Source organism: Elgaria multicarinata, chromosome 1 (genome assembly GCF_023053635.1).
Source record: "Elgaria multicarinata webbii isolate HBS135686 ecotype San Diego chromosome 1, rElgMul1.1.pri, whole genome shotgun sequence".
NCBI lineage: Eukaryota > Metazoa > Chordata > Lepidosauria > Squamata > Anguidae > Elgaria > Elgaria multicarinata.
Window position 1 is genome coordinate 81,734,254 of NC_086171.1, and position 14,956 is coordinate 81,749,209.

Below are 14,956 nucleotides of genomic sequence, written 5' to 3' on the forward strand. Positions count from 1 at the left end.
CTTTCAAACAATTGTGGTCCCACAGTGCCCTTTTAATGTTTGTGCTTTGTAAGTAAAAGCCCTCTTTTAATGTAAGTCCTTTAAAGACTTTAAAATGGTGTATCAACATTTTTAATGTTATGTAACAATAACTATTTACGCCAATTAATTCTACAAAGAATCCTACCTCTTTTTACTAGCACTGCTCACATGCCTCTTGGCAGGTAACGGTTTTCCCACTGCTTATCTCCATCCCAGGAAACGTTTCACCCGCTATGGTGCCAGGTATCTTTAACCTCAATATCTGACACATATGCTGTTTGCTTTTAAAACTGTGAAAAGTATTCAAAATAATGTTATATGTGATCCTCTGCATGGACATTTTAATCTATCCACGGGTTGTCTTTACATGTGAATCCTGCACATGTAAAGTTGTTAACCATGAAAAAGAGTTGTTAACCATGAAAAACTCAGGAAGAGAACACATGGTTTGTTGTTGGGCTGTGAACTTTGGGTTGTTTTATGGTTAACAATCTATAGTTAAACCATAGTGCAGGGTTCACATGCAATGACAACCCATGATTCAAAGTCAACCCATACTCTGGTTTGTTGTTTTGTGCAAACTTATAAATTTCCCCTTCCTTCCCACGGTTTTCTTTAACCATAGGAATGCATGGATATGTGTGTGTTGCTGTTGCGTGAGGCTTGGAGTGAAGCCACAACTGGGTAATTATAGCAGGTTAGCTCTGTAAGATGCCTCTGTTTCCTGGGAGCAAGGGACCAAGGTGAGACAAATTTAGCAGAGAAATTAGAGGGAGAGTCCAGGGAGACAGCAGATTCACATAGAGATCTAGCACTGAGGGAGCTAATGTGATGACCTGCAGATATGTGCCATGTTTGTCATATGCCAGAACATGAGTTACTTCTGCGGCAAGTGCAGCCTATTATTTTTGCTGGAAGGGGAACTGAAAGGGCTCAAGCCATGCTTCCATACACTCCAGTTTATCAGGGAGGACAAATGGTTTTTCCATGACAGGAAAGATGCACTTGCCTAAAAGAGCAACAGGAAGAAGTTTTTTCCAGGGGACTAGTAGAAAACAAGGGGAGAGAGGTTGGCATGTGGAGGAACATGATACACAGGACCAGGAGACTTTGTGTCATTGGAACAGAGCAACCGATACCAGGCTCTTCCCACAGAAAGTGCCCCTGGGTCATCTGGAGAAGAAATACTATTCCGTGCTCCATGGAACATCAAGGAGGACACTCAGACCCCAACGGAAGGAATTCAACCACCACTCCAAGAACGAGATGCATGCATGGTGGTGGTGGTTTGAGACACCCTTCTGAGAGGGATGAAAACAGTGGGGTGTGTAGACCTGACATGTCATCTCAGGAGGTGTGCTGCAGGTGTCTTCTGTATACCCAGGATAAGTTGGAGAGGTTGCAAAGACTCATCATACCCAATGACTGCTATCCATTCCTGTGATCCACGTGGAAATGAATGGTTCAGCCAAAATAAACAATCTCCAAAAGAAACCATGAATTAATCTGGGTAGGAAAATGAAGGGCTTGAAGGCACGTAATGTTTTCATCACTCCTCCCTGTTGAGGGTCAGGGGTTGGAACAGAAAGCAACATACTGGAAGTGTACATCTGGCTAACACTGGGGGAAAGTTTGGTTTCTTGGACCACCCAAATGTAGGACTTCTGGCAGGAGATTAAATGCACCTCACAAGGACCGTTTGGCAGGAGCTTCACTAGCCTGATCAAGACAGCTTTAAACAAAAATCCTGCAGGGGAGGGAAACAAATACCTGGAGCTAAATTCTGAGCCATGTATTAGGGACAAGAACTCAAGGGACAAAGGAGGAAATAGAACAGTGGATATAATGCCCAGTAATTTGCAGGTAAACACAGCAGGGAAAAGACAAAGGTGTAACACCTATGGCTTCCAATTTCTATATACTAATGCACAGAGTATGGGTAAAAAGAGGATAAACTTGAAATCTTAAAATGTGGACACAAGTGTGATCAGATAGGTATCACTGAGTCTTGGAGGGATGAGACTTATATTTGGAATACAGTATTTGAAGGGTATATGTTGTTCAAATGTATAAACCGAAGGAGAACGTTATATGTGAAGAACATGTATGCCTGCACAGGTATCCAAGAAGTGGATCCAAGAGTGGAAGCCCCATTAAAAGTATCCAGGTAAGGACAGGAGGAGAGAGAATTGGAAGTTGTCTCAATATACTGCAGACCCCCACCTACCAACCAACTGGAAGACATGGTTGATGTTTTCCTGAAACAGAGGGCAAAACTTTCACAGAGGCAAGCCACAGTGGTTATGTGAGATTTCAATTATCCTGGCATTTCCTGGAAATCTAACTCTGCTAAGCACAGAATGTAATTCTTGCTTTAGAACAACTTCATCTCCGAAGGTGGAGGAGAGAATAAGGGGATCTGCCTTAATTCTGACCAAGTGGGAAGAATTGGTTGATAAAGTGATTTCAAAAGGTGAGTCCAATGAGCTCAGTGAAAATGTTACTGGATCCCATGGCTAGAAATTCTGAAGGAGAACATTCAAGAGGAACGGGAGATTCTGAAAAGTGAGGTACAGTCATAAACTATTCCAATCCAAACAGAAAGAAAATGAGAGAACTAAAGAAGCCAGTGTGGCTGTAAAGAGTGGTCTCTGAGACTTAAAAGTTGACACCGACAGTTGAGACTTAAAAGGGCATGTACAGAAGATGGAAGGAAGGACCTATAACCAAGTGTACACATCTGCAGGAGAGTTCTTGAGGTTTTAATCTCCTCTCCCGCTTCTCCGGAAGTTAAATCTCTGAATAGGTGGTGATGGTGAAAGATGCATCTTGACTTTAGTGAGGAAAAATCTAAACGCATGGACATGAATGCAAATTGTTGGTGCACTGCTTTCTTTCAATATCTCTACAACCATTTATCAAGATAGTGCATATTTGCTGAATGTGTTTGAATTGTATCTATTGTTACATACAATCAGATTCATTGTGAGATTACTCTATTAAACATTATTTTACATTGGTTTTAAAAAACTGTTACAAGGCAATTCCATGAAAATGTGGACATAAAAGTTGAAAAATTAAAAATGGTGTGAACTGGCGTAACTTTGTAGACAAAGGTTTGAAGATCAGTCATTCATGCACTGTTAACTCATGCTTTGACAATATTATAGACAAGAAACTCTGACATGTCTAACAAAAATACAGTGCTCTTAGACAATTAACCAAATTATTAAATTATGGATAGTAAAGAGAGATAGGCCACATTAAGAGTGCAATGTTATGCATGTTTGGCTGGGGAATGCTGGGAGTTGCAGGACCTTTTTCTATCTAAGCATACATAGGATTGCATGCTAAACAGGACACTTAGAACTTTACTCTCCAATTAGTAAGTTCTTGAAAAATGAACAAGGAGACCGTACACCGTAAATAGTCTATAGTGATTCCATTACCATAAAACATATCTACAGTTTTTTAAAAGAGTAACCAGGAAACTCAAAATCATTGTAAGGAAAGGCAGTAGTTTTTTTAAACATCTCTCTAAATTACAAGGTAATAGAATATTTTTTCATAATAGCTGTATCATCACAACCTCAGTAATGGAGTCAGCTTTTTATTGGGCTTACTCTGTGCACAGTCCAACAGAAGGTACATAGTTTCCCATACTTGACCACCAAACATAAGATCGTAGCCAGTATTCTGCATTAAGTAACAGTAGGCATAATTGTAAGTATACTTTAATTAATTACCTTGATGGCTAGCAGGCAACACCTCAAAATGATGCCTGACCTCCAGGGGCAGGGAGAGAAGGGGCCACTACACTAAAGGCTCTTCTCCTGGTGGACTACAATTGAGCCAAAGGTCCATGTGGAACCACCACCAGCATGCCCTCCAATGACCTGTGACCGGGCAGGTTGAAGGCACTCTCTCAGGTTGTTCAGAGCTTTGTACACTAGTACCAAAACCTTAAACCTGGCCCCGTAGCCAATAGGAAGTCAGTGCAATTCCCCAAGCAATGGAGTTACATGCTGAAAAGGGGCAGCTTCCAACAACAGCTGAGCTGCATTAGCTCCAACTTCTGGAGCAGCCTTAAGGGCAGACCCACATAGAGTGCATTGCGGTAATCCAACCTTGAGGTTACTAATACCTGTATCACTATGGCCAAGCTATCCCTGTCCAGAAGAGGCCCTAGCTGGCCATGGCCACTTGGGCCTCCAGTGACAATGATGGATCAAGCAGTACCCCCAAACTACGAACCTGATCTTTCAGGGGGAGTGCAACCACATCCAGAACAGGCAATAAGTCTATCTCCCAGACTCGGGAACCACTCACCAACAGGGCTTCTGACTTGCCAGGATTCAACTTCAGTTTACTGGCCCTCATCCAGCCCATTACTGAGTTTAGGCACTGATCCAGGACTTACACAGCCTCTCCTGATATAGCTGTCACAGGAAGACAGAGCTGTGTGTCACCAGCATGCTGGTGGCATTTTGCTCCAAATCCCCTAATGACCGCTCCCAACGGCTTAATGCAGATGTTAAACAACATTGGGGAGCGTATGCAGAGAAAAACAAATTGTGCAAAACCTTGAACAATTAGTGCAGTTTACACTATGCCAAGTTCACCTATTGCCCAAAAGGAGTTAAATATACCATCAGTTTGTTTATTGAAAAGAAATGTAGCCTGCCCTTCCACCACATATAGGTCTTCTAGGTAGCTACATCATTAATGTTACAGTTACCCCTTGTCACCTGATCATAATTAAAATAGCCTGTCAAACACCAATGCCTATAAGACAGTTCACATGACCAAGTAACACTAGGTAGTGTTGAACTGGACATGGGACTTCAGGGTTGCCACTTTCATTTCTGGCAGAGATTCTGTGCTTTTAAAATCATATAACTAGCACAAATGTAATGGGTACTGCTTTTACCATCACTGCATCTGTTATGTTGGGGAAAGCAGCAGCTGTTACATTCCTTCTTGTTGTACAGCTTTAAAACCAATAGAAGCTTTGCCATAAATTAAACATGGCATCCAAATGGGACTTGAGACTGGGGGTCAAAATCTCTTCTCACCACTTTGGGTATGGTTGCTAGACATTCCTGATTGTGATCCAGAACAACACTGCTCAAGGAAAAAAATGATGTTTTTTTCCAAAGCAGCTTCTAGTTACCTCCAGTGTCTTTCTCACTGTGAAAATCTGAGCAGCAGTTCTAAATGTGAGCCATGCAATGCAAAAGGGATCCAGTTTGTTGAATGCCTCGTTCAGGGATACAGACAGTACATGGGGGGGGGGGAGCTAACTCCCTCTCATCTTAGCCTGCACAGCTGTGGAGCCAAAGATCCAACATACCATGGAAGTTATTTGAATTCTTGCCAAATAGTCTGGTGCTACTCACTGCTTGCTTCCTGCATACCATTAATCACATCCTCCAAGGAAACGAGTACTTAAATCATAGAATCATTGCGTTAGAAGGGACTCTGGAGTTCTCCCCCCCCCCCCGCCTTTGTCTCTTGTGTTCTTGTCCCTAATATTTGGCTCAGTAGCTAGCTTTGGGCTTTTGCCATCCTCCTCTCCAGGAGTTAGTTTAAAGCCCTCTTGATCATGGTCATACAATGGATTGTTTTAAAACTGCATAACCCTCAAAGCAATTGCTTTTGCACATATTCTGCAGATCAGCTTTTAGATTACCATCCTATATCATACTTCAAATATATCTAAAATGTAACAAGATTACATTACATACGGTAGTAATTGGGTTTCACTGTAGAAAGAAACTCCTTCAAGACTACTGTCTAGATAAAGGCAAGCTGATAACCTTTAAGATTAGTAGTAAGTATCAAAGTACAGGGGCAAGATTTTTATATACAATGCAAAATATAATCATTCACCAACCTGATTTTCCCATAGTCACGTTCTTGATTGTTAGTTGAAGAAGCTGCTTCGCTAAATGCTCGTTTTGTTTTGCTACCAGCCGCTTGTAATTTCCTGGTAGTGTTCTGAGCTTCTTGCCTGCATGAAACAGACTGTGAACAATAACAGTGCAAACACCCATTCACAGTACTCAAGTACTCCAATGATGCCTTATAAGGAATAAAGGCCCCCCTTCTTTCTTCTTCTTCTTCTTAACTACACGGCTCTTTGTGGCCAGTGATTATTTATCTTCCAGAATAACTCAGCAACGCAAGAAAAAACAATATGGCTTCACATACCAACTTAGTTAAGCAATAGAAAATTTATGTACACTCGATTGGTGAAAACGCCAAACTACTTGAAAACATGCTAGATACATTATTAAAAAGACAGCACTTGTATATTATAGCAAGAAGCACAGGAGTCTCTAGAAGTGTAGAGTTTCCAACACTCCGCAATCCTGAATGACATGTTATCAACTGTGCCTTACTGAGCTAAGGGAGCTGTAAAAACAGATTGCAATTCTAACCACAGAGAACTGGTTCAGACATGCATTACATCACTTGATTTCTCATCACCTGATAGCTGGCAGTTAGATACCTGAACAAACTCCACAGAAAAACTTTGCCATTGGAACTAATACAGAAGTACCATCAACAGTATTAGATTCATAATGGCTGATTCACAGTAGCAAGATGGTGTAGCTATGAACGTGAACACATAGGTGGAACAGCTCTTACTTCCAAATAAACCTATGCACGATCAGAATACAAAGCATGACATTCAGCAATTCTTCTCGTTTGACAGAGTGGATAAAAATAAATACTTTTTAAAGTATTTTTAAATGGATTCTTAAATTTTAAAGTGGATTTCTACATTTAAATCACATGTTTTTATTTTTAAAAAAATCATAAATATGAAATTTCTCTCTCATTTAAAATATAGCAATTACAATTAAATGTCACCATAAATATGCTAAACCTACACTTACAGCTTCATAAGAATGAATTCATGGCTCTGTCAGAATCCTGAACACTGAATTATCTACCGATCAAACATGGGCGTTCATTTCAGTTTTCAATCACATGAAAATGGTGTTGTCCAACCTAACTATCTGCTCTTGCTTCTTCAAAGTTTCAGTTTTTGTTTCTCTAATGTGCAAACAAAAAGGCTGGAATCTGGATAGAATTGGTGTTGTTGTGTGCTTATCAGTGCTGGTGGAGCTGGGCCAAGCAAAGCAGAGGAGATAGTGAAGGCAGAAAAACAATACAGCAAAGTTAGGAAAAAGTGCTTTTTTGAAATACTTAAATCAGCAATAAATCAACTCCAATGCTGTCTGGAACGTGATGGGAGCCGTAGGATTCTCCCCCCCCCCCTCTAAAACTGCATAGGCTTGTTCCTTTATTTAGTTTCTTATATTTTTGTTTTTGTTTTTAAACCGCCATGGCAGTCTGAGGAAAACCATTTGGATTTTCAGTCTCAGGTACCCAAAATATCTCTGGCTGACTCTGCATGTGCAGCAGGGTGGATTTGAAATATGATACCAGACGAAGTACCTTCAGGGTCTGATAAAAAAGGTAATTAATTCATATCAGTATTAGAGGCCTGGACAGGAGGAGACCTCAGTGCAGTAATGGCCTCTGCATGGCCCTAGCAACCATACATGATACAGTCATTCAAGCATTATGGAGAATTGGGCCTGTTTCTGAGCCGATCACAGGCACTATAGCAATGTTGTTCAGATGTAGGCCTGACTTTTAGCAGCACTCTCTTTCATGTAATAGAAATGTTTGTAGAGATATTTGCTAATGCTTGTTCCATACAGTAGGTTGGATCAGGAGACCGTCAGATAGCAGAGGAAGGTGGAGCTGGAAGAGTGAAAGTCACTCCCAGGGATGTGTCAGGATACAAGAGTGGAGAGACTGGGGTGGTGACATAGAGGGCTTTGAAGGTTAGGACAAAGAGCCAGTGCTGGATTGCGGAGCAAACAGGAATCCAGTGTAAGGATCTAAGGAGGGGCCAGGATCAAAGGAACAGAAGAGGAGGAGAATGATTTTGGCAGCTGAATACTGGAAGACACAGATGAGACAATGGAAGATCAGAGGAAGTCTAGGCAAGAGATGACCAGAGTTATTGCTATGAAAACGGATCATATTTTTGCAATGCTGTAAAGAAAGAAGCAACATCTTACAACTTTGCTGCTTTTTGCAACTTCCAGTGCTGTTGTAGCTCAACATGGGTGTGTGCAGATACTGTGGTATCTGCACACAAGGCATGAGGTTGCAGCTATTGGCAAAAGGCAAGTATCAGGACAGGGTGCTTTTGAGCATGTCCAGAGTTCAGCCTCTCAAAGACATGCTGTTCTTTCTAGTTATGATTTTAAAACCACACAGCCCGTTTATGTGGGTTGTTTCCTTTTAAGTGGAATTGGGTTAACTGACTTTAGGAATCACAATGGCAACCAAAGGTCAGTAAGTCTTGCCTCCTACCCAAGGCATGCTGGGAGTTCTGCCCAAGGCATGCTGGGAATTGTAGGCGTAAACCTAGGTTTTTTATTAAATTCTTTAAAACTACTTAAAACCCCAAAATTCATGTTTTTTGATTTTTTTTTATCCATTTAGACAAAGACCTGTCTGGGTGAAAATCATTAAAGCAGCACCATATGTGGAAGTGGGTAAACATTTCCAGACACAAGCGAACACACCTACTTTCTGCTTTATAGGTAGAGATATTTTGGTTCTACTGTTTTACTGTAATATGGACTAAAATGTGTTTACTAAGTATTAACATTCAACAATATTTACTTCTGAGAATTTTAGTATAAATGCTTGCCCAAAATGATGTAGAATATAAACAGCTCAACAAAAACAAGATTATTGCTGCTGTTATTTAAAGGGCTGACAAAGCACTTTGATCTGCATTAAAGACATACATGCAAATACTCACAATTTCTTTGTTTAAACTACTTACCCCAGAGTAGTTACAATTGCTAACAAAATGGGGAAGGCATTACTGCTCACTGGTCTTAAAGAAGGAAAATTTCTTTATTTCCACGGAAGAAGCATCTTCAGAAATTCTTGCATTTTGCTGTTCTGCGATATGAACGACAAACTGCAAGAACAGTTTACACTGAAACTGCAGAACGAGTTCTACTTCTATTATGCAAAGTACTGCAGCAAGAGTTTCCAGGAAACAGAACGATATTCTAAGGAAAGCACTTGAGCCGGAACAAATCAAAACACAGTCATGGGCTAGTTTCCTTGAATTCATCAGGACTACCAGGTCAAACTGTGATGATTTAGTATAGGGTTTGTTGTGAAAGTGCCTTGAGTCCCATAGTGGGACTGGATGAGGGCTAATAAACTGAAGTTGAGTCCTGGCAAGATGGAAGCCGCATGGGTGAGTGGTTCCCAAGTCCGGGAAATGGGCTCATTGCCTGTTCTGGATGGGGTTGCACTCCCTCTGAAAGATCAGGTTTGTCCTTTGGGGGTACTCTTAGATTCATCATTGTCGCTGAAGGCCCAAGTGGCCGTGGCAGCTCAGAGTGCCTTTTACCAGCTTTGGCTAGCTCACCAGCTAGGGCCTCTTCTGGACAGGGAGAGCTTGGCCACAATGGTATAGGCATTAGTAAACTCAAGACTGGATTACTGCAATGCGCTCTATGTGGGTCTGCCCTAAAGGCTGATCGGGAAGGTGGAGCTAGTGTAGAAAGCAGCAGTTCAGCTGTTGTCAGGAGCTGCCTCTTTTCAGCATGTAACTCCTTTGCTGAGGGAATTGCACGGACTGCCTAATGGCTACTGGGCCAGGTTTAAGGTTTGGGTACTAGTGTACGAAGCCCTAAACAACTACCTGAGATAGCGCTACCCTTATCAACCTGACCGGTCACTGAGGTCATGTTGCTGGTGGTTCCACATAGACCTTTGGCCTGATTGGAGTCCACCAAGAGAAGAACCTTTAGCGTGGTGCCCCCTTCCCTTTGGAACTCCCTGCCCCTGGAGGTCAGGCAGGCACCAATACTAAGCTGCTTCTGGCACCTCCTGAAAACAACTGTTTTCCAGAAAGCCTTCCTCAACTGACCAGCCACTGTTTTTATTGGTCCTTTCTTTTAAATTGAACGTTTTTTGCTGTTTTTAAACTTTTTTTCTTTTTACTGTTTTATTCCTATGTGCGCCACTCTGGAATCTTTTTTAGATATGGAGCAGCATATAAATATGGAGGATTTTTGAAACTGCAAAAGAAAGAGTGTTTTGGACTGCTGATTTGTCCTTTTTATTCATCTCCATCACTCTTGGCTATACAGTTAATTGCCATGTAAGCTCTTCACTCTTCTCATGGACTTCCAGAAAAGACAACAAAGCAGTAACTCCTCAGAGCCTTTTTTTTTTAATTAAGAGACAAAACCTCCCACCAAAACATAGCATGATAGAGGGAACATCATAGAGGTATATAACTTTGCAAATGATAGGGATACAATGGACAGATTCCCCCTCTCCTTTTCGTATAATACTAGAACCTAGGGGGTGTCTATCCACTCTATTAACCCCGCAGTAGTTGTGCAATGGGGCTGCATTTTTTAAATTACCCATCCGTCAACCCTCAGCCACATCAGGATTTCCCCCTCAAAACTGTGTGTTTTCAAACTCTAGATTTACTGTGACTTTTACCTCTGTTCTGAGGCCACCCTGTTGCTTCCTGGCTTCAGTTTGGGTTATCCAGTGGGTGTAGCTTAGGTAAGCATGGGAACGCAGAGCAGGGGGCAGGCTTGACAACAGAATGGCTGCTGGTGCTGTTCTTTTGCCAACTGGTTAGCCTGTCCCATCTAGCTTTATCGCTTTAGCCTCACAGCAGTGATGGTGTGGGCTTTTGAGCTGACCTCATTCCAATGTGACGTTGTATAGACAGCCCCTTGGAATCACCAAGGAGAAGCTAAAAGTTAAGTAGGCTCAAGTAAGACAACAGTAAGTACTTCTTCCCACAATGCACAGGTTTGTATTCAATGTTAGTCCTAAAGTTGCCCATCCTTCCCCAAATTGGTGCCCTCCAGTTGTTTTGGGGTTCAGTTCCTTTCACCCCCAGCTAACATGGCCAATGGTCAGGAACCCTGGGAGTTTTAGTTCTAAAAATCCAGAGGACACTCAGTTGGGGAAGGCTGGATTATACCCATCGAAATGAATGGGATTTGTTAATCATGTCAGATGGTAAGAACCCAATGACTACCCATTCATTTCAATGGGTCCACTCTAAGTAGGACTAACATAGGATACAACCCATAGGGTGCTTCCAGAAGACTTTTATTGTGCTATAACTCTGCCTTACTCACAGAATCTTACAGGAGATCCAGGAATTGTCTTTTATTTGTAACCCTCTTGTGTTTTCCCAGTAATTCTTCTGTCTTTTTCCTTACCTGAGAAAATCCATCAAGGATGAAAAGATAGAACTACACAATGTGTTTTGATTGGTAGAGCCATAATTCACTAACCAAATTTACAGATACAAAACCGTGGGCAGGGCTGCAGATGCTGATGCTGCTCAGTCAAAGCTACACTAAAATCCTGGATTTCTCTACTGATTTCTATCGTAGCTTCTGCTGTGGGAGAACACCAAAAAATGGCTTAAAAGCATTTATGAATCCAACTATAATATGCCTGTGGTTATATCCCGTTTTGTTCCCTTCTTACATATCTCTTATAAGAATATGGTAGTGTAAAAATTATTCCTAGACATTTACTGGACCAATTATGCTCATTTTTTAAAAACTGAAGCTTGAACAGTGTAGACATGCAGAAAATTTTGAAACTTCAAAAAAGTTCAAAGCTCACGAAGGGACAAAGAAGAGGGATAGGCAAAGGGGAGGATAATGCATATATGCCCCACACTGTACATGTGATGTAGCATGTGACACAGGGTATGTTTGCACATGTAATAATGCTTACTCCTGTGAGCTGCTAAGAGTGCTGGACCAATGACAGGCACAGAATGTTGGGAAAGGGGGTGTAAGATAACTGTTTTTTCTAGTATTTCTTTGACCAAAGGAATAATCATGCTCTTGGCTTTTAGATAAGTGGTGGATGCACTATTGCAGGGTAAATGAACAGAGCATACTGCCAAGGAGTGAGGAGCCTTCAGCAATGTGCAATAAGCAAAAGAACTCTTCTATTTTCATATATGAATTTTTGGAGAGATAAAAGTGCCATGTGGTGGTATTAAGACAGAGTGCGCACCAAACTGCATACTGGAAGGAATAATGTAAGGAATGTCCATGCATAAGAAATAACTCACTCTACACTGGACTGCTTTTGACCATGGCTGGTTCTAGGGAGCATGTGACTCCTTTGTTACAAGAGTTTCACCTTCTGCCTGTTTGTTTCTGGACACAATTGGAACTGCTGGAACTTATAAAGCTGACACTGCCTGGTGCCACGGTATTTTAAAGACCACATTCTCCCTTATGAGACTGTCTGGGTTTTAAGATCCTTGGGAGGGAGAAGCACATCACTGGAGGCATATTTCATGAGAATACAAGAAAAGGCCTTCTTGGTGGCTGCTCCCAGGCTCTGGAATTCTCTGCTCTATCTTTATTGTCCTTCTGCCAGCTGGCAAAGACATTTTTTTATTCAGGCAAGTTTTGGTTATTAAGCCATTTTGTTTGATTAACTAGGCTTTAGCCGGTGGGTGGGTTTTGATGTTGTTTTAAGTGATGCGGTTTTGTTTTAATTATGTTACATTTTATCTATTTCATTATTGTTAGAGGACATGAATACTATTTTTAGTGGTGAGATGGGAAATAAAAGGAAACAAATGCATAAAATAAAACATCTTATGAAGAATACTACAACCTATGCAGGTGAGATGTTACTTTCTTAGACTCATACACTATATAATTGTATTACTTTTTATTTAACCTACTAGGGTTCAGCTACAGAAGAGTGGAAGAAGAACATAAGAGCAGCCATGCTGGACCAGACCAAGGATCCAGCTAGTCCAGTATTCAGTTCGCACAGTAGACAGCCAGCTATCCACAGGGAAACCCACAAGCAGGACATGAATGTAACAGCACCCTCCCACCCATGTTCCCCTGTAACTGGTGTACATAGACATACTGCCTTTGATACTGGAGGTTGCACATTGCCATCAGGATTAGTAGCCATCAACAGCCTTATCCTCCAAGAATCATGGATAATTTCCTTGCTACAAAGCAGCATTGGGTTTGGCAATTTGGAGAGAAAAACAGTGGGCAGTTGCTTAATAGTTCCCCAGCCTACCACTTAATTAGCAAACAGTTTGCATCATATGGAATTAGAAAACAAGTCTAGCATAGATGACTATTTTTTATTTTTGTTTAACAAAGATCAACATCATGCAGAACTGGTCTGTCAACAGGTATTAGTAGTCTTGATAGCTAAATGGAATCATCGGAAACAGACACCATCTACTTCAAAGTACCAGATACTAGAGACAGAGCACAGGGGAGAAGGATTGCCTTCATACTCTGCTGGTGAGCAGCCCTGAAGCAGAATCTAAGGACCTTGGTGTGGCACAGCAGGGTCAAAGGCCCTGCTGTGTCCTTAAAACCACTCCCTAACATAACATGCCATAGAGATGAATCCCAACTAGCCCTCTAACACCACAGCAGAGCGCTGGCCAGCTAGGCTTTCTTCTGTCTCAGCAAGAGTCTAATGAGCAGTGTAGTTGTTGATTTTTTTTAATCAGAATTTCCCACCACGGTCAAAAGAATTTCCCCCTTTGTGAACAAACGTTCCCTCCACACTTCTATTAAAGTTGTCAGCTTGTATATACTAAACGTGCAAAGACCTACCGTATTTCTTCGATTCTAAGACACACTTTTTTCCCCATATAAACATCTCTAAAAATGGGATGCATCTTAGAATTGCGGGTGCGTTTATTATTTCTTAGAATCAAAGCTTTTTTTCTGTTGGTGGTACTGAAATTAGTGTGTGTCTTACAATCAATGGCGTCTTACAATCGAAGAAATACGGTATTCCCCCTTCCTTCCCCATCCCTTTTCCCTAGCGTTTCTTATATTGTAACCTGGATCTACACTACTGCTTTTAAAGCACTTTGAAAACGTTTTGAACCCTGTATATGCAGTGTGTCCTGGGCCCCAACAGTTGTCAAAACTGTTATAAAGCGCTTTAAAGCTGTAGTGTAGATCCCCCCCAGCAGGCAGGGGCTGCCTCCTTTTACTGATGGTACGTATGTATGTATTTATTTATTACATTTTTATACCGCCCAATAGCCGAAGCTCTCTGGGCGGTTCACAAAAATTAAAACCATCATAAAACAACCAACAGTCTAAAAACACAAATACAAAATACAGTATAAAAATGCACAACCAGGATAAAACCACGCAGCAGAAATCGATATAAGATTAAAAAACAGAATTAGAACAGTAAAATTTAAATTTACGTTAAAATTAAGTGTTATAATATTGAGAGAATAAAAAGGTCTTCAGCTGGCGACGAAGGGAATACAGTGTAGGCGCCCAGCGGACCTCTCTGGGGAGCTCATTCCACAGCCGGGGTGCCACAGCGGAGAAAGCCCTCCTCCTAGTAGCCACCTGCCTCGCTTCCTTTGGCAGGGCCTTGCGGAGAAGGGCCCCTGTGGATGATCTTAAGTAGGGTGACCATATGAAAAGGAGGACAGGGCTCCTGTATCTTTAACAGTTGCATAGAAAAAGGAATTTCAGCAGGTGTCATTTGTATATATGGAGAACCTGGTGAAATTCCCTCTTCATCACGACAGTTAAAGGTGCAGGAGCTATACTAGAATGACCAGATTTAAAAGAGGGCAGGGCACCTGCAGCTTTAACTCTTGTGATGAAGAGGTAATTTCACCATGTTCCCCATATATACAAATGACAGCTGCTGAAATTTCCTTTTCAATACAACTGTTAAAGGTACAGGAGCCCTGTCCTCCTTTTCATATGGCCACCCTAAGGTCCGGGCAGGTACATATGGGAGGAGGCATTCCTTCAAATAACCTGGCCCCAAACCGTTTAGG

General features: G+C 41.5%; 1 protein-coding gene across 3 annotated transcripts in view; it reads right to left on the bottom strand.

The window, feature by feature from the left end:
* The window catches only part of GLIPR2 (GLI pathogenesis related 2), a 31,382-nt gene that overhangs the window by 15,878 nt on the left and 548 nt on the right, over positions 1–14,956 (bottom strand). The window contains exons 1-2 of one of the 3 annotated variants that reach the window (XM_063130951.1): positions 6,927–6,943; positions 5,918–6,034 (exon numbers count right to left, since the gene is read on the bottom strand). In XM_063130951.1, the coding sequence (XP_062987021.1) occupies positions 5,918–5,930 (13 nt within the window). In that variant the 5' untranslated portion in view covers positions 5,931–6,034; positions 6,927–6,943. Of the gene's footprint in view, positions 1–5,917; positions 6,217–6,926; positions 6,944–14,956 lie in introns of those variants that run through there. The other 2 variants (XM_063130942.1, XM_063130932.1) reach the window with 2 other exon arrangements.